The sequence below is a fragment of the Galendromus occidentalis genome, unplaced genomic scaffold (assembly GCF_000255335.2).
Source record: "Galendromus occidentalis unplaced genomic scaffold, Mocc_1.1 scf7180000077446, whole genome shotgun sequence".
Taxonomy (NCBI): domain Eukaryota; kingdom Metazoa; phylum Arthropoda; class Arachnida; order Mesostigmata; family Phytoseiidae; genus Galendromus; species Galendromus occidentalis.
Genome location: NW_003805434.1, coordinates 1,042,366 through 1,066,093, shown reverse-complemented (window position 1 = coordinate 1,066,093; position 23,728 = coordinate 1,042,366). Strand labels below are relative to the sequence as shown.

General features: G+C 51.9%; 1 protein-coding gene across 1 annotated transcript; it reads right to left on the bottom strand.

Annotated features, from left to right (window-relative positions):
* Nucleotides 1-92: 92 nt before the first annotated feature.
* On the bottom strand, nt 93-22,856 carry LOC100899187 (neural-cadherin). Its single transcript, XM_029111506.1, is given in 16 exon segments — nt 93-211; nt 478-915; nt 1,052-2,019; nt 2,206-4,604; nt 4,846-5,136; nt 5,540-5,811; nt 6,005-6,257; nt 6,724-6,903; nt 6,905-7,069; nt 7,230-7,345; nt 8,125-9,683; nt 9,925-10,078; nt 11,133-11,743; nt 12,825-13,071; nt 14,589-14,899; nt 21,337-22,856. Coding segments are annotated over 16 exon segments (9,576 nt in total). The 5' UTR covers nt 22,830-22,856.
* Between the last annotated feature and the right edge of the window lie 872 nt (nt 22,857-23,728).

Genomic DNA, 23,728 nt, shown 5'->3' with positions numbered 1-23,728 from the left:
GAATTGTTCAAGCATTTCGTTGGCTCCTCGAGTCGGTCGTTAGCGGTGGTTCTCCCGTTTTGTTGATTGGTCTATCTTTCCTTGTTTTCGAATTACTGTTGCTCTTTTCCGTCGGGTGCCCCATTCTGCTGAGCGTAGATATCAGCCAACTTCTGGAACCTCGGACCCCAACCATTCAAGTAATCGAAGTCCTGTTCCTGGTCGTCGGTTCCTAGAAAAAAAATTACATTGAAAAAATCAATTTCGACGAGAATCCCCGGATGATGGAGTTCTGGACCTCTGATCATGAAAAATCTCATCCGAGTTCTCTTGGTTACCAGCTGAGGGACAGGGCACTCATGAATCGAACCGGAAGAGGGAAATGAGTCAGCCACAATTTTTCCCATATTCCCGAATTGAATCCCTATATTCGTGAGTCTTATGATATGAGGAGACTCAGGTTCTAGGAATTATGTAGGGTTCAATGGCAATTCTCACCAGCGGAGTTCAGAGAGCTAAGAGAGCCAGCGGTGGATCCGCTTCCTTCGTAAGCATAGGTGCGCACGTCATCGAATGGCGGCGCGTTGGGGTCGTTATCAACCTTGTCGAGGTGCTCCGTGATGAAATCGCATACATCCGAAAGCGGGCCTTCCTTGAGCGTCGGCAGCAAACCCGGCTTGGCGCCCAATTTCTTTAGGGTGCCGTTGTGCATGAGACCAGGCTGCATGAGGATGCTGCCGTTGAGCCCGTTCATGCCATTCGGTTCGATGGGAATCCTGAGTGGCGTAATGTCGTAGGCATTCATATCATCTTCACCTCCGCCTTCATCATCGTACGAGATGATATTCTCTCGAATGTCATCTTCGCACGGACCGCCGCCGAACTTCTGGTCCGGCCGACGGGATCGCGTATACGCCACGATCACCAACACTAGGACTGTGGAGGGAGAAGGGCGGGAAAAAGTTAGAGATCGTCCACAAAGGTCTCGAGGGATTTTTCGAGGATCGAAATGAGATCGGACTATTTGTCACTTTGACGATTTGCACGATTTGCCTCCTCGCCAGATACTCACTGAGGATGTTCAGAAGACAAACCAAGATAGCTGCAAGTGCAGCCATGCTAAGCCTCATGATTTTTTCCTGTCGGAGTGCTCCGCAAAGCTCCCCGCCGAAACCTTCGGGGCAGATACAGTAGAAACCTTCGCCGTTTCTACGATTCACGCAAGTGCCCCCGTTGAGACAAGGTTCGGCGAGGCATTCGTCCAGGTCAGTGCAATTCTTTCCGTCTTCGGTTATGGTAAAACCAGGTGAGCATCGACATTCGTGGAGCATCCACAAGTCTACGCAGACGAAGGGCCTGGGACAAGATATGCCGTGGCACGGATTGTTCGAGGGGCAGCCGTCGATGAGGTTACGGAATTCCAGTACGGCAGCGCTCTCCGACCCACTTTCCATGGGCAGGGTGCGGCCGTCTATTCTGATGTCGTTCATACAGCCTTCCTGGAAATCGTTGTCAACGACGGTAACCCCCGGCCCGACGTACTGGACGTCACCTCCTGCGAGCACCTGTTGCTTTTCAACAGCTAGCAATTGATGAGGCGAAGTGAAATCGAGTAGCTCATTGAACCGCTTGCCCCAACCGCCATCCAAGGCGATTGTAGCAATGGCACCGAAGCGCATGACTTTAACCGTATGCCATTGCCCGTCGTTGACAGATACGTAAGGTAGCCATAGTTCCTTCTCTTCAGATGTTCGATGCCTATCTAGGTTGAAGCGGAACCTCAGTTTCTTGTCACGGATCTCAAGAATGGCGTACTCTCTGCCGTGTTTACTGCTAAGTCGGAGTAGCTCTCCGTTCTTCTGGCGAGTTCTGAACTGAAGTTGTAGGTCCGTACGGAACGGATGAGGGTCGAACGACAGCGCGTATTTGATGTAAGAGGATTGCTGGAACATTTTCGAGCTTGTTTCCCTATCGCAGTTCGGTCCGGAGTATCCCGGATCGCAAACGCAGTCGGCGTTCCGGTACGAGCCTTCGCAGTGTCTGTGGAGGAGAGAAATCGATCGATCATTGGACGAGAGCCGCGTGAAGGAGGATGGGAGCCTCCCCGCGATAAGGGGGGATGAGGGGGGAATCGATGTTATGATTCGGGGGGAAATGAGTCTCATTGAGGGTATAGATCGATTGATTGACTTCATACGACATTTGATTTAGTTTGGCATCGCTTACCCGTGTCCGCAGCTGTGCGCGTGCCCGGACTCGGAGCAGGACGTTTCCGCGGGTGGACATCCGGGAACGGAATTGAAACTGCTGCCGGGACTGGCGAGGTCGTACATTTCACTGTTATGGATAACGTTCTTGATGCAGCCGTTGAAGCCATCCACCATGTTCGGTCTGTATGCCCAATCGTAGGCCTGCGTGAGTTCTTTCGTTACATGCACACCGCCCAGTTGTAGCGGACTGTTCACATTCAAGAACTCGTTGAATGGGGGAATGGGGTTTTCCAGTGTGGTGACATTTTCACAGCGGCTACGGTCTCCTCCGTTAGCGTCGAGGTATCTGCTCTGCATACAGTGATTGAGGGTGATTCGCGCGGTTTGTCTATCCCAGTACAGGTCGATTCTCTGCCAGGAGCCGTCGTGGACTGGATCTTCTGGCGTGACAGTGAGCTCCACGGTCCCGGAGCCGAAGTCTAGCAGGAGACGGGGTTTTCCGTCGACGAGCTCGAGACTCACGAAATCCTGCACGACGAACTCGTCGGCGTCGGGCATCGCAATAGGTCCGTTGTATAGCAGCAGGCCATGAGGAGAAGTTGTCATGAACTCCAGGGACATGTGGCTGCTCTCGCATTGCTGCAGAGGAGGGAACCACGCGAAGCCTTTGCCGTTGAAGAATCGAGTCGTCTGTTGGCATTGAGGCCCGTGGAAGCCTGGAGTGCACTTGCATTGAATTCCGGTATGGGTGTCGAAGCAACGACCTCCGTTGAAGCACGGGTAGGGCTTGCTGCGGCAGGTTCGTTCGCGTTGGCTTTCCGGGGAGTAATCGCGCGCCAAGCACTCGCACACCGAGCGCACGAAAGCGTTCACTCCCACGAACGATGTCCTATTCGCATTCACCATGACCGGGTTCTTTTCCACGACGAGCTCGTTGCTGCAGCTGCCTTCGCAGTTGACGTTCTCGTACATGCACTCGTCGATGCCGACCTGAGTGATGTTTATGCCGACCTTGCGCTCGATCAGCTGGCGGTTCAAAGCCACCAGCCCGTTGAGCATCGACGCCTTGTAGTAGGGCGAGCCGTGTGCGGCGAAGCGCACGTCTGTGATCGGTGGTCGTTCCTGTTTCAGGATGACGGAGAAAATGTCGACGTTTTCCGGCTTGGTCTTGACGAGTTCCGATATAATGTCGCGGAAATCCTCCATTTTCGACTTGACCTGTTGCTTCTTCTGCCAGTCCCACACTCGAATGAAATCCTCATCGCTCAATCCCGCGATTCGTATCGAGCCCGAGTTGTGGATCGCCTCCTCGGGGATCTCTTTCACCGTGACGGTGACGTTCGCCGTCGCTTCCTGGGTGTGCATACGGTCGTAGACGAGGAATCTCAACTCGTAGAGTCCGCCCCCGGTGACGTTCTTCATCGTGATCATGCCCGTGTCCGTGTCCAGTTCGAAGTTCTCGTGTTCTTTGTTGTTTTCCCAGAAGAACGTTTTGTCGGGAAGATCCCAATCGTCGAAATCTTCGACGTGAACGCGACCGATTTTCGTCGGGGGGTTTTCGCCCTTGAAATTATATACAAATATGTTTTTCGCACCGGGATGCATACGATTATCGTTGGTATCGCCGATGATTACGGTGAGGGTGGATGTCCCTGTCAGGCTGGGACTGCCAGAGTCCTTTATCAAGATGGGGACAAGGAATTCTTTGCGAACTTCTCGATCGAACTGCTCCTTCGAATGTACCACTGCCATTCCGTCGCCGTTAGCGCCGGTAGGATCGTGTTCGACTCGGAACAAATCTTTGATTTCTTCGGGTGCATTGGGATCCATTCGGAAAGTGAAGGGCGGCCCGTTGTTCTTGGATCTGTCGTCGTCATCGGTCGCCAGGATCTCCTGGACTTTCATGGGCGGGGCTCTCTCGGGAATTACCGGTCTGTAGTCGTACTGGAACCTCGGTGGGTTGTCGTTGATGTCCGAAACCACCACGGTCAGCGTGGCCGTGGCGGTGCGGGCCGGGGTTCCGTCGTCGATGGCCAAGATTTTAACCTGGTGTCTGGGGGTTTCCTCCCGATCCAGGGGCCGTTGGATCTTGACCACGCCACTGTTGTTGATGGTGAACTGGCGTCGTTTGTCGGAGCTACGGTCGATTTGGTAACTGACCTTCGACTTGCCTCCCTGGTCAGCATCGGTGGCTCTGAATGTCGCGAGGCTGGATCCGATCGTCGAGTTCTCCGGCACCGAAACCTCGATGTTGGGCTTTTCGAATTCCGGTCGGTTGTCGTTGATGTCGCGGAGTCTCACACGAACCTTGGCATAGTCCAAATGATATGGATCAGCACTTTCACCGCCGTTGTCGCTGACCTGAATGGTCACGTTGAAACCGTACCTCTGCTGCAGGTCTTCGTAGTCGAGAGGCTGGAAACGTCAACAGTTCCGCGGTTAGCGGTCTTACGTCAAACGGTTCGTCACTCGGGGACGGTGCACGGTCATCGTCGCGGAGTGCACCATGCTCTGTACCACGGGCCGCGCGTAGAGACAAATATTCCATAATAAGGTTTCGGAGCAAGGAACTGAAGGTTTTCCTTCCGCACAAGCGGGGGAAAATCAGGGTTTTCCTCAGAAAGAGTATCATAACGTTTTTTTCCCCTTTGCTCACCTTGGCAATTTTGAGCGATCCTGTCCCGTCAGAGTTTGTGACCATCGTGAAACGATCGGCCCCAAACGAGTTGTTCATGACTTTGTAAGAGAATCTGTTGGTCTCCAGCAGATCACCGTCGTTGACTGAAACCACCAAGATGGGCGCTTCTGGGATGTTATCGGCCTCCGTCTCATCCACCTCGACATACCATTCCTTCTTGGTGAATTCGGGGGGCATATCGTTTATGTCCTTTATTTTGATGGTGGCGGTCCCCGCTCCTTTATTACCACCACCGTCAACCGCCACTACCTGTAAATTCACCACGAGAGACGACAAAACCACAGTTAGAGAAACCAATCTGCTGCTAACGAGCAGCACCGCGCACAGCAGACGGCGGCGGCGGCGGTGACGACGATCCATGGTCTGGGTGGACGACCCATATAAACTTCCTTCCGTAACGTAACCGCCTCCTCGCCGAAAATCGTGCTCGGGCATACTGTGTCAACATTAGCCGCTCGAGCATTGAGTGAGTGAGTGGAAGAGAAACAAAGAACTCAACACTTAAACAGTGACGCCACCACTCAGTCAGTCAGAGAGAATCCTCCGCCGAAGCGTTGACATCTATGCACACACTCGAGCTAGCAGAGCTTTCGGATGGATCCGTTTTTTTATCTTCCGGGAATGGTAAGGCGAGCTCGTCGCGTCTACGCACCTTGATGGTATACTCGGGATTCGTCTCCCGGTCCAGACAGCAAACCGCTGTGGAGATCACACCGGTCTCCTCATCGATGGCGAATATGAGTTCGCCATTCTCGTTTACTTGGTTCTGCTCAATTGAATAGGTCAGTTTGGCGTTCGTGCCCTCCATAGGGTCGTCGTAATCAGTGGCCGTCATCGTCATAACGGTCATCCCGGCTGTTCCGTTCTCTGTTACGTTGCCGGAGAAGACACCTCCCGCGAAGAAAGGCGGGTTGTCATTGATGTCTGCAAGAAATTTCCATGTTCGCTAGAATTCATCGTTTTCTGCACGGATCGGAGGTTCCGAAAGGATCGCCCCACAGGTAGGGCGTGTCACGATCAAGATTCGTCCGTCTAGTTTCCAGGTTGTTCAAAGGCCATCTTGAATTCCAATGAATTGTCCCGAGTACTCTGGTAACTGGCTCCCGGCGATGCTTACCTTTCAGATTGACGAGCACGTCAGCAAATCCTACAAGACCATTGCCGCCTTCGTCTTCTGCAAATACTGTGAATCGCCACTGAGATCGTCCGTGCGGTAAATCTCTATCCAGGGGCTTGAGCACATATATTTCTCCGGTCGTTTGATTGATGGCGAACTTGTTATTTTCGGAATCGGTGTTGTCTACCCCTTGACCAGTCAAGAAATAGACGATATCAGACTCGCGGTCTCGATCTCCGTCCGTGGCAGTTACCTGATTCGCAATATAAGAAATTAGTCATGTCAGTCGTCCAGAGATCCTAGATTAGGGACATTCCATCCGGCTTGTTCCTGTCTAGGATTCCTGCTGCCAATGTCTAAAATTAGTCCCGGTATCGACGTCCACTATTTGGCCGTTTCGAGGACGTCGCAGGCTCAGTCTGGCGATTCGGGGAATCGATTCTCCCGCAGAACGTAGGATGAATAAGAAGACGCATAGGAAATGATTGCGCGAACCGTTCTCGGTTTGACATTATGGAGTGTGAGGAATAAGGAACCAATCAATCGAGTAGGTAGGTAGGTAATTGCAGGACGAAGGGGAAAGGATTCGGTGGAAACTCAATGAGAATAAATCTGACGAAGCTTTCCACTGGAGTCGAAATGCAGGAGGAAGGGTGGTGACTGGGGGAAAATCATCAGGCAAATGGCGGGAAACAAAACAAAATAAAACGCAAGCAAACCTGCAGGATCTTCTTCGGGAGGTCGGTATCGTCTTCTTCGGGAATGGTCGCTTCGTAAGAAGGACGGTCGAATTTCGGGGGGAGATCATTGATGTCTTTGACTTTGATTTTGACGACGGTGTGGTTCTCGTGGTACGTATCCGAAGCCACAAGGGTCAAGTTGTACTGTAAATCAACTCACCGTAAGGATTTTCTGTGGAAGATTGCGATCGTTTTCCTCCACGATCTGAGCATCATACGTAGGTCGGTCAAAAATGGGCGCGTTGTCATTAACGTCCTTGACACGAATCAACACTGTCGTATGGTTCTCGTTGAGGTTGTCCGACGCTACCAGTCGCAGTCGGTACTGTATTATCCGAGCCGCGTGCGTTCGCGTAAAATGTTAGTTCAACCATGCATACGGTTAGTTGTTAGGGATCGGATAAGCGGACCCTTGGCCGTCACCTCGTCCGACATCAGTGCGGTCATAAATTTTGTTTCGGTTGTTCTCACGTCACGATACCGACCTCTTTTCGTGTTTCATAATCCAGCGGGCCTGCCACGAAAATTGCCCCGGTTTCGTTTTTGACCGCAAAGGCGCCTCCTATGTTCCCTTGGGTTATCTCGTATCGGATGCGGGAAGCTGTAATGAGGATGGGGATTCTTTATTCCAGCACGAGATGTCTCGACCGAACGTTAAGCTACCTTAGAACCGCAAGGTGAATTCTCGTCGATTCGAGATTCCGATAGGAGCTCCAATTCAGAAATTCCCCGAAGGTGAGGCCCCAGCAATACAATGGGGACAGGAGTCGAGGAAATCCTCTCTGCATGAACCGTATGGTCTAATTTCGAGACGATTTCCCACGTTGAAAAAAGGAGAAATCAAGAAGGATTACGAACAAAGGCAAGAATAAACATCCCGGCTCCGGACAAAGACGCTCGTCGGCTGGCTCCTTTCACAGAAACCTCAAAGCGACCGGGGGGAAGAAAATCAGGAGGGTCCTGAGTAAGGAGAACTAACGACAGATGGGGCGAACGCGGAATAAAAAGAGGAAAGAGAGCGCCAGCGGGAGAAATCCGAGCCGAGCTTTGTCCCTCGTGTCACTGCGGAGATTCCTTTCGCTCAGTTGCAGTTCCGAAATCAGAGTAGAGGAGAAAAGAATGTTCGCAGGGAAGCTAAAAATACCGCCGCGGATATTTTAGAGGCTCCGAATCGGTGCGGTAGGACTCGCTATCGGCACGAAATCCTCAGTCGCGGTCGGAGGCTTAATATATGCATAATGTGGCTGGTGATGTTCCCATTATCAAGGTCCGGAGTATCTCGGCGATTCCAATGGGTACTCTTTCGACGACTATGAAGTTCCATCTTCTTGTCAGCTCCTCTCTACCTCGACCCTAGCTCAAAATGAGAGGTATACTCACACTCGTCTTTATCTTTCGCAGTGACAGTGATCACGGTGTGTTGTACATCTTCGTCTTCGTTGACTTCCGCCTCGTACAACGCTTGTGAGAAGTAAGGGGGGTTGTCGTTTTTGTCTCCGATGCCGATACGGATGTATTTGGTGACCGCGTTCGGTTGATTGCCTCGGATGTGTGGCCGAGCGGACGCCGCACCGTCCTCTGCGCGAACCTGGATGGCATACGCCAGCTTCTCCTCTCGGTCGAATTCAACCTTGGTGTATATGTCGCCAGTCTCCCGATCAATGGTGAAATATTTATCGCCTTGATCCTTGGACTCGATTGCGTAGTACACCTTGTTGTTAGGGTAAGTGCCATCCTTGTCCACGGCTTGCACTTGGGTGACCTTGGTTCCCGAAGGCATTCCTTCGAGTACAGTTTCCTGCTCTCGCTCAATGAATAGAGGAATTTCGTCGTTCACGTCTTCCAGAACAATGTACACTGTCGCCTCACTGGCCAGTTGCTGGATGCCGTTGTTCTCGACGCGAATCGTCAGGTTGTACTGTTGGATCTTTTCGTAGTCGAGCGGATAGTTCACGAACAGCTCGGCCCAAGTGTGCCCGCCGTCGTTTCGCTGGTTCAGATAGAACGTGTCCTTCTTGTTCGTCTGTTCGGTGCTGCCCTTCATGAGCGTGTAGAACACATCAGGATTGTCAGGAATCCCAGAGCGAGCTTTGATCGAGATCACCTTCGAACCCACTTCGAGGTTCTCTTTGATGAAAATAGGTCCGTAAACGGGCTGGTCCCAGATCGGGGGATTGTTTGCTCGGTCGACGACGTCGATGACGACTTCCACTGTGGCGGAATGCTGCGGCGTGCCTTTGTCCGTCGCGATGGCACGCAGATGATACGAGTCTCGGTCGAGAGGTTTTCGCAGCTGGATCCATCCGCTCTCTGGGTTGATCGAGAAATAGTGTAGATCGGCGGGATCGTACGGGGCGGTGAGGTTGTAGACGATGACGCCGTTCAGGTCGGCGTCCTCGTCGCTGGCAGACACCCGCAGGATCGGGTTCCCTATCTGGGTGTCTTGTTTTACGTTTTCCCGGTACTCCTGTCGATCGAAGAGCGGGGGATTGTCGTTGACGTCGGTGATTTCAACTTTGAACGAGCACACGCCCTCGAGGGGTGGACTACCTCGGTCGGTGGCTTTCACCGTCACCGAAACGAAGCGTCCGTCGTCACCCTCTCTGTCGAATACTTTGTTGGTGCGGATTTCTCCGGTCACTTCGTCGACGCTGAATTTGGTTCCTTTCTGGTTGGGCTGTTGCACCATCGAGTAGCGAACCTGTCCGTTGTGGCCTTTGTCGTTGTCTTTGGCCCGGACTCGGATGACCGATGTGCCGCTCTGAGCTCCTTCTTCAACCTTCGGTGCGTAGCTACTGCAATCCTCGAAGATGGGCTTATTGTCGTTAACGTCCGTGATGAACACGACCACGAGGGCCGTTGAGGTATGGGGCGTAAGGGCGCCGTTCTTGCAGCAGGCGCCGTCGTCCCTGGCCGTCACGTTCAGCTCGTACTTATCTCTGCGGATAAGGGAGAAGAACGTTACACACGTCGCAACAATGTGTCACGCATGCGGCGGATTGCATGTGACTTTATTCGATGAGCTCCCCGCATACGCTTGTCCTCCCCCGGTGCGCATATCTTGAAATAGGTCAAATATTCCGACGGAGCGCAGGGACCTGGGAGGATCGGGAGTTTTTCCCGGCCTTAAAAAGCTCTGCCTCAGCCGGGAGACTCAAACGGAGGGAGAAATCTGCTCACCTGTCCAGGTTAATTTTTCCGGTGTCTATAAGCCGGATCACTCCGGTTCTTTCCTCGATTTGGAACATTCCACTCGTTGTGCCTGAGTTGACGAATCCAAAGAGGACGTTGTCACCATCTTTGTCTGAGGCGACTACTGTTGTGACCAAGGTTCCTGTGGATGGAAACGAAGGTTAGAGTCCACTTCGGCGTCTCGACGGAGAAACTCACAGAAATCTCAGGAAACGGGGTGATTCGGTTCGTGAACTAGCTCCCCCGAAATCGCGATTGAATATCATGACGGCGGAAGAGCAAACCCCCAACGATATCGATCGATAATTTCGCATCGTCATCCCGAGACGACCCACACAGGGCACTTAGCGGGCTGTCCCGCAGGCGAGGTCTGTCCGCGAGACTCTCGTGTCGTACTGTTCTGATATTTTGATTGGTTCAAGCGATTCCCTCCGAGCGATTTCGCTAGTTGAACAAGAGAATCTTCGAACGAGTCGTCAAACTCGTCTCGTATTTGAGGCCATGAAAATTTCGTCAATGCCTCGGATCGACGGCGAAACCGTGCTCCCGAGGTCTCGGTAGCATCGTCTGAAACACCAGTGATCCTCGCGGAGAAATCTCGCATCGAAGGAGAAGCATCTATGGAAATTGAAGCATTTTTCGGGATTCAGAGAAGATTGTTACCGCTCGCAAGGCTCGCTTTCTCACCGGTATCTCATTTTTTTTTCAATTGGATTCGCGAAAGATAAATGGCGCAAAATGAATTCCTCAATTCTGGATGGCCCGAAGACTCATTTTCTTCGACAGTCCAGTTCCCACGGTCCTTCCAAAAATGAACAACGCGTGAAATATTTTCATTTTTTCTTTCAACTCTCTTGCATTTTTGCATCCAGCAGTCTCGACCATCATTCAGATGCCCGGATGATGTCCCGGGCGCGGACGCCAAAGGCTCCATGGGGAGATTATCTCTCCGAAGTTCTTTACTGCTCGCCGCTAATTTTACGAGAGGCCATTAGACCGGCCATTGAAGTCAGATGTTCGCCAAGGCACCGCGACTTTCGGAAAGTGAACCTCGCCTTGGCTCTTGTCTGACCAGGGTGACTCGCTTTCTTCACCGAGGACCTTCGAAATTGAGTTTTACCACGTTCGATCAACCCTACGGTCAGGCTGTGGCTTTCCAAGGGGGGATCCCCCGAATGAGGAGACGAAAAACTCACCTGGACCGGCGTTTTCGTCCACGTTCGGAGTGTAGACGTCCTGGGAGAATTTTGGAGCTTCGTCGTTCTTATTTTCTGTGTATATCCGGACGGTTGCGGTTCCGGTCAAAGGCGGTTCACCTCTATCGGTCGCTTTAACAGTCAGAACATAGGTGTTATTCACATCCGCGTCGAGCCGTTTGTTCGAGTAGATGTTTCCTTTCGAGTCGATGGTGAAATCTTCTTTGTCCAGCGAGTAAGTGATCTCGGCGTTTCGGCCTGTGTCCATATCGGTGGCTTTGACTTTGAGGATCGACGTCCCGATCGGGACATCTTCGTCGATATTGTGCGCCTGGTAGTCGGGGAGCTCGAACCGAGGCGCATTATCGTTGACGTCTGTCACTTTAATAACGAGGTCGACCGAAGTGGAAAATCCTCCAGAGTCTTCGGTCGCGGTGACCACGAGCTGATAGCTTTTCGGCTGGCGAAGATCTTCGTAATCGAGCTCTTTGGCAAGCTTGACAATTCCGGAGGTTGGGCCGATGTTGAATGTTCCCGCTCCTTTTCCCTGAGCCCTCAGCGTGTAGCGAATCTCTCGATCGGCGAACGATTTGGCTTTGACTTCGATGATGCTGGAAGAAGACAACAGCAGGCTTAGATTGTGGTCCTGAAAGTTCCGACCATGCGGAGCGTCCGACCTGACTATCTATTTGCATGAACAACTGACGATCAATTAACAAGGCATGCGGTTCCTGGGTCGAAACGCGCTCTGGAGAGTTTCTGCGGAGTCTTTCCTCCGCTTTACGCAATCAGCGGTTCGGCGTACGCGAACGAGGGAGGCCTCAGAGGACCGGTTGAGGCTCTTCGCGTTCAGAAGTATATCGGCACATGAGCCAGCCCACCGAGGTGTCACGTCACGCTAAAGTCACGGACATTTTCCGTATATGGATATTCCAGGAAGTCGCCCAATTTTCGAGGGGGAAAAGGCTCTGTCACCCTTATACACTTCCATGCGGTACACCTCCGCGTTGGATGAATCCACTGCTCCGAAAGCAGAGCGATGGTTCAGATGAATGTATTACATCGGATTATCAACAGGACGTCAAGAGACTTGAATGTTTCATCAATGTCGTCCCACCGCTCGCTGACTGGAATAATGTGACCGACTCGACCCGAGAACGAGTATTGTCTGTTCTCCCGCTCCAGACAGCGCAGCAAAGCTTCAGTTTCACGCACAACGTCTTTTCTGGATTCGGGTCGGCGACCGCTCACAATACCGGTGATGTTGGCAAAATGGCCGTTCGGCCGGCCGGCTCTCCGCAGGGCAAAGGGAACACCAGCGCGTTCAGAATAAGACGCCGCAGAGTAGGGGAGCTTGCCCATTCCATCGACCACCTCAATCGTGACTCCGAAGATCAAGATGTGGATAAAACGGCAATCTCATAGTTTTTTACATTCTTTGTTTCTACCAGAACATTTCCGCCGATTTTACGAAGCCCACTGGAGCTCGGGTGCTCATCGTTGTTGGTTCTTTAATTGCTCAGCTTTCGTGGAAGGGTAGAGAAATATTTGCCGGAATTCGGTTGGAGCCCTCCGATGGAAGCAGCTCCACCGGGGATGAGGAGTCGAGAAATTCGAAGCGATGTAGTCGATGAATGTGGGAGCTGGAATGTTGAATCGACCTGAGCATGCATGGTTGCGGGCTAAACTTACTCGGAATCCTTCTTCTGGCTTTCGGGAATCGTCGCCTCGTATTGAGGCACGTAGAACTGTGGAGGGCGCTTTCCTCCGACAATGGACAGCCGTTCTTCTTTCGTGCTCTGATACTGTCGTTCTCCCTCAGGTCCGCTGAGATCTTCGGCTTTGACATAGAGCACGTATTCCTTGTCCAGCATAAAAGGAGCATTGCCCACAGTGATGATTTCGCCAGAGAGGGCATCCACTTCGAAGCGTTGGCCACCTGCAAGATACGTCACACGATCAGACCATTCCATAAATATCGCCGTTCAAGAGAGTGCTCTCGGAATAGGAAGATTCCCCCCGAGCTCCGTCCGACGCCGAACTTGTGCTCGCGTTTGCTCGTGCTCCACAAAAAGAATTTCCGGCTCGTTTACGCACAGGCGGAAGGTCAAACGACGGCACCGCGACACGCACCGAGGCTGGAAGACTAGGGCTACGACTAACGCGAGCGGGAATTATCCCATGGTGGAGGGAGCCATAGGCGGCTAACGGAGTTTGTTCCTTTCGGCTCCTGATGAACTTCACCCATAAAGAGCCTGCTATTTTTCGTTTCCATCGGCGATTGTCTGTGCCGACAAAGGTATTGAAAACTGCGGAACCTTCTTACTCAGAGTCGAGCCGACAATACTGAGGGAGTGAAAGAAGAAAAAACCCAGTTTTTGTCGGAGAACTTGAGCCGAGCCAGATGTATAACGTTCGATCACTGCCAGCCGACGGGACCACTCCCTCCACGTTTGCTTACTGAACGTATTTAGCCGGCAGATTGCAGTCATTTACAACTTACAACTAGCCTAATTGAAGTACAGGCACAAAGGGTATTGTCGCCGAACGGAGAGGCAAGAGCAGTATTCGCCTTGCTACGGTTTCGCAGCCTCGAGGGGCATGCCAAGATTCCTCGGCGGGGTCGTTTTTGCGAAAGATTTTCGATGGCGGAAAATGGATGATGGGAGCTTCCATCTACCACGCCTACTCTAAACTTTTGCGTTTCTCCAATGCCAGAAAACTCAGCCGAATCCGTCCCCTTGTGGGACGAGAGTTCCAGATTATCGAGACTGAGATATAGAGCCCTAAAATGGGACATTTAGGCAGTGAAAACAGTGGATTACTTCCCCAGACCCAGGCGCCGGCCAGACGAGCCACTCCATTCGCTCAATTTGCAGCTTGGTTCACCCGTAATTTAATCCTGTCCAGGACAGAAATAGACTGAGCGGGTAGTTCGTGAAGTCCAACGAAGGACCGAGGAGAGCTCACCAAGGCGCGTTGTCTATCGTCTATCTTCCCATGTGGTCGGTACTTTTTCCTTTTCCCATGAGCTCCATCGACTTAGACTTCCAGGTGGAAGTCTACTAGTTCCTTCCTCCATGGATTTCCGTCGTCAATTTTCGCCCCGCTTGTGGCCTAAGCGAAGCCAACAAAGAATGGGAAGCCAAAGTTCCCCTTTTTCCGGCCGGGAGACGGTAGTTGGATAGCACTTTTGCTATGGACAAATGCCCTGAGCGAAATCGGGTCGAGAATATATCGGCTTGGCTGAGAGAGCGACGGGGACCCAACTCGACTACGAAACGTCAATCCATAAGGGGAACTCATTCGCTTCTAAATATCGTAATGAGTCCATTCGCAAACAGTAGAGCGGAGCGGGGCGGCGCTGCGGCCGGCACCGTCAAGAATACCGTCGTGGAAAAGAAGGGGAAACCAATCGAACGGAAGAAGAAAACGTATCGAAGAAATCGGACTCACTTCTGTCCCGCACGATCGTGTATCGGATATTGTGGTCGCTGTCGGGGTCGCGAGCTTGCAGCTTGAAGACGGGAGTGCTGGGCGGGGCGTTTAGCTGTACGACGGCTTGCATCGGTAGCGGTCTGTTGATGAAATAAGGCCTCTCATCATTGACATCCGTGATGTGAATGATAATGCGCTGCCGTTCCTTGTCGGGTCGATTCTGCTGCTTCACCAAAACCCAGAAGTCAATGGTCTTCTCCTTGTCCAGCTGCTCGTAGTCCCACTTCTCCTTGACTTTGACCTCTCCGTTCGCTAGGATCGTAACCCACCTGCAACGGAGAAAATAAATTATGCATTCAGCCCCTTTTGACACAGTCATCGATAAACAGTCGACTTGAATTCTTCATTTGCCTCCCCTCCTATTCGACGCGAAGTCCTTTGAGATCATCCTTCCGTTCAAAACCCTTACTGAAAGATTGGGTTCTTGAACACCCGTTATCAGCACCGATCACTCATTCAGTCAATCAGGCTGCCAGCTGGTTAGTCAGGAGCCCACTGATTTCACATCGGTCCACCGAGCGTTCAATGGCTGGTCTCCAGACTCAGGCATGTCTGCCTGAGGTAGACATTCTACGGACATCTGTCGCTCGATTCTGCATTCCGGGGTGTTAGTGAACGATGATCAAATATCACTGAATACGAGGCAATCCGGACCGACCGATAATCAGCGTTAATCAACTGGGCTTCGTAGACGAAGCTGGAAGTAAGTGACCGAAGGGAAACGAACGTATCCGAGCTTCGTGTCCCGTCTACATGAAGACCCGAAAAGTGAAGAAATGGAAAACTTCGTCTTCGGCTGAGTGAACGACCCAATCATTAAACGAAGCACGTTCTCTGGCGAACATTCCAATGCGCGACTGAGACGCATGGGAGAAAAATCTCTTTGAAAACTAAGAGCTGCTTTTGAAACCAGAAGAGCTGAATACCATTCCGCTCGGCCGGTAACTTGACCGCCTAGCCGATATCTTTATAAGTCGTTCCCGATAAATTCATATTCATGCTGATCGATTCCTGAGGAGGTCCTCGATTCAACCATTGAGAGACTTTTGAAGACGACAGGACTGACGCAGGACTTCGTCATGAATCATGATGAATTGTGGAGAAAGGAACTATTTCGCATAAATAAAGGCTTTATTTAAGGATGGACGATTTTTTTTCGGAGCAAAGAAATCAACGACTCATCTGTACAAGGGTTGGGTATCGAATACCTCTGGATGAACTGCTCTCGATATGTTCGTTCTTCGAGCAAGGTCAAAGACTTCGATGTACGTACGCAACCTCTGAATTCAGATTCACAATCGAGCCATGTAGATAGATTGATGTGGCGGACCCTAGTTCTGTGGGGCATTGGGCTGCCATTCGTTAAGGAACGCAGCTCCTGCCGAATCATCAGATGACAGCAGAAAGCTCCTCGAGATCGAGCGAAAGACTAGACGCGGTTTCCTCTAACGAAAATTGCAACAGGGCTGCTACTCGAAGTCCTCTACGGTCCCATAGTCGAAGCCCATCTCGGCGGACATCATCTGGGACGCACTCAAGTGAGGATCGTCTTCTTCTTCGAACTCTATTTCCTCGACGTCCTCTTCTATGAATTCGTGCGGATCGGCCTTCATTTCGTGGACGCTATCTTTCATTGTCTTCACGATTGAATGAATCTTCATGAGGTCCTCCTTCATCTCGCGTTTGGCCAGCTCGTCTTTGGGCCTGAGCTTCTTCGAGGGTGGACCCGACGCCGCCGTCGGAATGTCAAAATTGCTCTCGAGATTGGCGAGTATATCGTAGTTGATCTTTCCGGACGACTTTCGCGTGAGCACATCGTCGAGGAGCTTTTGAGGGTTGCGTTTCGGCGGGGCTTCCCGCTTCCTCGTTCTAGTCTTCTCCACGTCGAGTCGTTTGGGTCTGTCTCTGAATTCTCGGAGATACTGCATGTTCTCCTTGACCCATTTCTTCGTTTTGCGTACGATCTCGTCCTCGCGTAGCAAATATTCCTGGATCTCGTCATCATCGATGTCTGAGAAATTATCGTTCGCCACGCTTTCCGGGACCACGTAGTCTCCGACCCGGTCCTCGTCCGTGGACGCGGACGACGCCATCGCGTCCTGCTGCTGCTCCCGCTCGCCGTTCTCGTCCAGTATACCCATCGGAGCGGACGTAATCTGCTCAGAGAGTATATCCATCTCTTCTTTGGTCAATTCGAATTTTTTCAAAACATCTTCATCCTTGATAGAACTAGCGAATCTTAGGGCGACTTCGAGCTGCCGCTGTTCTATGACTCGCTCGAGCTGCAACTGGAAGTCCCTCGTCTCCTGAATGAGATCCTCGTCGATGGATTGCTCCTCGACTCTCTTGTGATGTTTGCTTATCGGCGGAAGGAGCTCGTCCGCAATGTCCTTATCGTCCGCGTCCAGAAAGTCCGAGAGACACATTTTGCCCGCCGGAGTGTCCGCAAACTCCTTCAGGCGGAGTTTGAGCGTCGATGTCGATATGCAGACGAGCTCAGCGAATTCTGAGAAGCTCCGATTGAAGCCATGATAGCGACAAGCTGCCAAAAGAGCGGAGCCACAGAGTCCCGCTGGCCGGCGGCCGATATGCATCCAGTCCCGGTTCATTCGTTGACAGATCCGAACCGCGGTGTTCATCACTTTTTGGCACTGGTCTCCGAGCTCGAGTTTCTGCGAGAACCTCACAATTAGCAGCGAGGGGTCCTGCAGCGGGATCGTGAGGAACAATCCACGACAGATTTTATTGTAGACATGACCTAGCTCCCATACGTTCACCTGAACGATATCTGACAGATCGAGTAGCATGATCGGCATGTTGATCAATCTTGCCACGATGTAAACGCAAGCTGACAGCGTTTTCGCCCATTTGACACCGAGGGTGAGCTTCCTATTCAGAGCCTGGTCATAAAAATTCGTTGCCTGGCTGATGGCATCCTCGGAGAAACTCAGAGATGATGCAATGCGTCGGATTTCCTCTCGGGCACGATGCAGCAGATGACGGCGCCTTTCAACTGCACTAGAAGCGCCCTGGATTCCACCGACACTCGAGACGCCACCCGGACCGACACGGGTCCCGAGGGCGCGGATACCTCCTCCCGATGTTTCTTCGAATTGGAGCTCTGACACGATGAAACTACTCTCCACTACCACACCACAGTCCCGGCACACCGCATGGCCCTGTTGTCGGTCTTCGATAATGCTCGAAGACCCACAGTCGGCACACGCGGTCATTACACTGCTCGGACGGACGGAACAAGTGGTGGATTTCGCTGCCAGCACGAGGTGCCACGATTTCAATTTTCGCCAATTTACCGCTCCTCCGTGGTGTCTCTCGTCCAAAGTTTCACGACGACGACAGCGACCGGCCGGCGGCGGCGATCGAATGTTTAGGAATAGTGAGCAGACGCCGCGCCGTAATCGAAACGCCCGCTACTTCCACACCACCACTACCAATGTCAGAACGGTAACGACAGATGCGCCGGCAATAGCAACGCGAACGTAATTTGGATGGCGATACTTTTGTTATCTTTGCGTGAAGATGAGCTCTTCCTAAAAGAGATAATGAACGACCACTTCTTCGCTCTGGACGCAACCTGTGACACAATGGTCGGTGGTCGTCCGATCGACGGCAGTATCCGTAGTCGACTTTTTGCTTTCTGCCCCTGACCGGTCGAATGCGCGGATCCCGACACTTTCTTTCTTCAGGATTCCCGGAACTTCGTGGTGGTTCTTCGAAATTAAATCATTTTCGTTCATCCCCCTGATGACGAGGAAGTGTCGCCAGTGACACAATGAGCGGTAGCCACCGCAATCATCCGACTTTTCTCGAAGGAAGCGCTCACCGAGCGCTCTGACGAATGTCAGTCATCGTCGCAAACTCAAAAATTACCATCGGGAGCTCAGTCGGTCGTCCAAAGCAAGCGAGGCAGACCTCGACAAAGCAGAAAGTCAGCGTCGCGAATCATCAGCTGCGATTAGCTTCCCCGACTCTATAGTGCACCAAATGACATCAGCTGCAGTGAAGTTTGAAATGACGGCAAGTACTCGAAACCGGGACTGCAACGCCGAGGGACGGGAACTGCTTCCCCAGGGTCATATCCAGAGCGTCCAAGATTCTCAATCCGCTCGACTTTGAGAGCGTATCCCCGACGCCAATGCCTTTCTCAATCGTTGATCAAAACAACCGAAGCGTTCGCCACACCCTAAGACCAACCGAGACGCCTCCTAAAAGGCAAACTATGCGGAGTGCGAGGCGAGATGACAGAGGAAAAGAAAAACGGAGACAAAATAGAAGGCGATGACTGTGAAACATGTTTGTAGCTTTCTATATTGCATTCTCGAACCGTTTACCAGAAATAAGTAATTGCGACAAATTGATGACATCAACGTAACGACATACCGTTGCCAGGACGGCGACTCGGGCCACGCCGACCACCGACCGGACGAATATGGACGTTCGTCTCCGGGTCGCGTCTACCTCGTGGAAATCTATTATGCAGAGCCAGTAAAGGACCACATTGACGTCTGGTTCGTCGAAGACGACAGCATTGACGCGTCCATTTCGTCGAAAGAGGACATTATCGCTTCCATAAAATCATCCCGCTTCGGCCGTTACCTGAAGGGAGTCGATACGGTTCACGCCAATCGACAAGGGTCCGTAATTCTGTGACGAAATACTGTTAGGTTCGAGCGGTCGGAACGAGATGAGATCGTGGCTCGATCAGCCGCTCATTGTGCGGGTCAAGTCAAGCAGCAAGCTCGCGACAACGACCGACTTCAATTAGTCATGAGCGACGAAGGATAATCTCAGAAGGGAGTACCGTTCTCACAAGCTCCACTGCCTAATGGTCGTCCTCGAGACGTATATGGTCGTTGATCCGAGATATCCGACCGCTGGAGAACGACGCGCGTTGTCATCTGGAGTTTCTCGCCAGAGGGATGAGACAGTCGGGAGAGGAATTGAATTTTAACGTGTTCATGCAGGGGAAGAAGTCCGACGTTTTCCTGCTCGCTCGACGCTTCATGCGTCTCAGCTCTGTGTGTTGGTTCGCGCCCGAGGTTAGAGCACATGTTTTATGCAGAGCTCGGTTGCGGACGGACCGGTCAGTCATTCATTGAGGAAACGTCAGATAGAACCGACGCGAGTATACACGCTACTCGTTGATAAGTCATGCCGCGATACTCAAGTTAGGAATCAGGACCATCGACGAACTTGAGAGCTCCACAAAGCGTTAGGATCTTCACGTTCCGTTCATCCAGAGTCATTTTGTTCTGTGACCCTTGTTGCAAACCATGTTGAATCGAAATCGAGATACGAGTCGCAATCGGAACCCCAAGCTCAGCGGCCCACCGATCGCAGCATAATATTCTACGTTTCCAGGCTTCTAATCCGACCCTAAGCGGTTAGTATCTGACGTGGAGTCGATTATTCATTATTATTAGGGGGGCGAACTCGGAACTCGGATGAACAAGTCCTCTCGGATCCGGAACGCTGGTATCGGCGGCAATTCTTCCCCTCTGAATACAGTCGTCCAAGTATTCGGCGGTTTCGCCTTGGAATTCTTTGAATTCTACGCCCGAATGCGAGAGGGACCACGAATAATCAAATGGAGGAATTCGAGTCAGAGCAGGAGTTGGGGTAGCTGAAGGAGCGGAATCCCGCACGGACGTCAGGATGAATGACTATGGAAGTGCAATGCAGAATAAACGCCACTAAAATATATGAATAAGCGAATAATGGAAAGGTAGAGTAAATGGATCAATGAGCGACCCTTGTGGCCCAAGAGGAATGTAGTGCGCTCGGCGTCAACGCTTTTTTATCCGTCACTTCAGTCGGTCGCAGCAAACATTTAGTTTGACGAAACCTCCCCTTAGTGGACGCTTCAGTTATTCCTCTAATATCCCGGAAAACCTGCTTCTCAGGGCCCAGACTATAACTTCTGGTGACCTATGAACTCCCAAGAAAGATGCGGGTCAAACCGCAGCCGCCGTCATCGCAGCGAGCGCAATTTTGTTTCCAACAGAATTTTACAACTTCCAGGGCTCGGAAGCGGAACTTGGCGTGGAACTTCCAGGCTCCGAGGACTTGGAAATATGCATGTGTGCATATTTATGGAGTTGACGCGACAGTGACATTCTACCGGGGTCGCGCGTTGAACACAACAAACAAGTCATCGTAGCCTGTTCTGAAGGGACGGAGTTCGACGCAGCCGTCGGATGATGACGGAGGAGGTCGGGGAGCAGTTCCTCCTTTGAATTTGTGAAATCAGCAAATGAATGGATCCGACCGACCGTCCGCCTGCCAGAGCCACTCTCAAAACCGGATCGAGCTCTGCAGAATTGAACTCGATGAACTTCGGAATTCGTTCCAAAGCGCTTTTCAGATTTATCATTGAATTTTGATTAGGCGCACATTCCAACGAACAGACTCGCCGGGGGGCACGGCCTCTGAGCCACTTTTAGTGGTTAAACCGACTGTCGGCTAACCCTTAGATTAAGCTCGACCGGCTCGTCTCAAAACACCGCTCTCGATGGGAATTCAACAAGAAGACTCATTCAGAGAGCTCAGAGGAGCGAATGTTGCTCTAATTATTCGGAAGGATGATCGGAAGTTTCTCTCTTCGTTCGACCCACGATTTCAGAATCGTTCGGGTTTCCAAGTCGCTGTCAGGAGAGAGGATATAAATAGTGAATCGAGAACTAACCTGTTGGGGGCTTCTAGCTCGAAGGATTCTCCGGTGTATTTTTTATCCAAAGTGAAGACGGTTTTATTGGGAGTGCTTCCGTCCGTCTCCTTGAACTTATAACTTTTTGTGGGTCGAATGGATCCGAGAGGAGTCGAACGTCGACTTCGATGTTTCGACTCCTCGTCTTCACGCTTTCCGTCGCGATTGTCCTCGATGTATCTCATGAAGCTGTCGATTCCTGGATCTGGCGAGAGCCGTCCCTCGGGCGGAATGATGTGAATCTTGACGGGTACCGGAGCACTAGCGAAAGACATTCGGTTGAAGGGTCGCGTATCGTTGAGGATTGCCTTCAGGTCGAGCGTGACGACGTAGAGATCTTCAGTCGCTCTCTCGCTGTTCTGGGGGCTCGGTTTCTTTCCCTCCACGTTGTCGACGGTATTTTCCAGGTTTTTGAGATCGCTTTCCAGATCCGAAGGTTCAAGGATATCCTCCTTGGCGAGCGTCTTGAGCTGGGAGTTACGCTCCCATTCCTCGAGGGGTTTACGGGTGAGCACCAATTGACCGGTTTTGGGCACCATGGCAATTAATGGATTTCTCTCTACCAGTTTGTAGATGATCTGATCGCCGTCAGCGTCCTTGCCCTCGACCTGACCGATAACGGTCTGCGGTTCAGCATCGGCTCGCACACGGAACTCATAGGAGTTTTGCAGAGGAATCGGTGGGTTGTCGTTCTCGTCCTTCACTCTGACGGTGACGTTGACATAGGCCACCTCAGGTCCTGCTTGAGCTTTGATGACAAGGTTCCGGATCTCTTTCTCTTCTCGGTCCAGCCGACTTTGGCTAGCGATCTTCACCCGTCTCCTCGTGTACTTGACGAGTTTGAAGGTGCCGTTTTCGTTACCTTCAACGATACTGAAGTTCGCCCCCTTGTTTGTGGTGAGTATGAGATCTCCCATGTCCTCCGCGAGGACCATGAAGCCGGGGTCACGGTTTTCTGGCAAGATACCGATTTTATTCCCTCTGGAAAACGTGAGACGATGCTTGTGCGGTACGATATGCACCATCGCTTGGTACGTGGGATTGAACGTGCCGTTGACGTTCTCGCCCACGACCAATGGGGTGCTCGTCAGAGCACCCTTCTGGTCTTCGTCTTCTTCGTCCCCGTTGAAGAAGCTCGCGTCGGGCTCATTGTAGTCCAAGCCGACGAGGGACGATTGAGAGCTTTGAGGAACCATGCGTGACGCCAGCCACTTGAGGGGACCGCAAACCATGAGGTGGCCGCCGTCGCTGAGAGCGAACGTATTTGACTCCTTCAGGCTGCTTTCCTGCAGATTGTAATCATTCTGGACGACCGGCAAACCCTGAAGCACTTGGAATGCCTGTCCATAGTAACTCAAAAGACGGAGGATGTAGCCTGGATAGGCCGCATCGGTGAGAACGATATGCTCGGGCCGCCAGTCCACAGGACCGCTCGGCTGCGTTGAGGCTTGAGATCTGTCTATGAATGACATGAGTAAAATAGCGGCTAGAAGTGCCTTCCCTAAGTACCGGCTCCCGTCACATCTCCGAGACGGTCTTCCCGTCGTCCGTGGACTATCATCGGACTTTTTGCTATGTACATGATGCTGGATACGGTGGCGGCTCCGCATCCGGCACGGGTTGGTTGATTCCGTATGCTCATTAGGGAGCGCTAATCGGCTCCTCAGCAGGCTGTCCCAACATGGGAGAGACGCCATTTTTTTTGGCAGATCACGTCGACCACGTGCTTCGATGCTGGGTCCTTAGCAGTTCAGGCTGTCGCTACAGAGCGACCCACCTCCAGCAGTGGATGGTGCCGACTGAGCACTGGACATGGCCCCGTCTGGAAGGAGAAGAGAATAGAGCTCGTTAATTTTCCGTCGCAATTCAGGATTAGCATTTTCCTCGGGAGATTTCGCGCCCTAGGAAGATCATCGGATATAGAATCGATAATTCAATCGTCTCTGCGGCGCAGTGTTTCGTGTTTCTCAAGGGGTCGCGCGGGGATTTCTACCGCTTCCCCTCTACGCAAAGAGAGTTTCGAGCCTTTGTCTCAGACCGCTGAGCCGGAAGCTCAGAAAATCCCCGCGTATTCTATGTTGCAAATATCCCGTGACGGATGAGAAACTCAGGGTACCTACGCGGGATTCTCGGTTTTTCTTGACACAGTGAACGTTTCCCGTGGCAGTCCGGCCATTCTAAATAGAGCAAAACAAAAGCTGAATGCATGGGACGAAGACAAAAGCGGGGTTCATCGAAAGTTGTCAACGTCATCATCCCAGGAAGTGACAGAATGTTCCAACTCTTGTCACCCGGTGTTCATTCGAATCCGAGGCGCGCAGGTAGACCGGAGGAGAAAGGGAAAACTACCGAGACGAGAAGCATCTCTGCG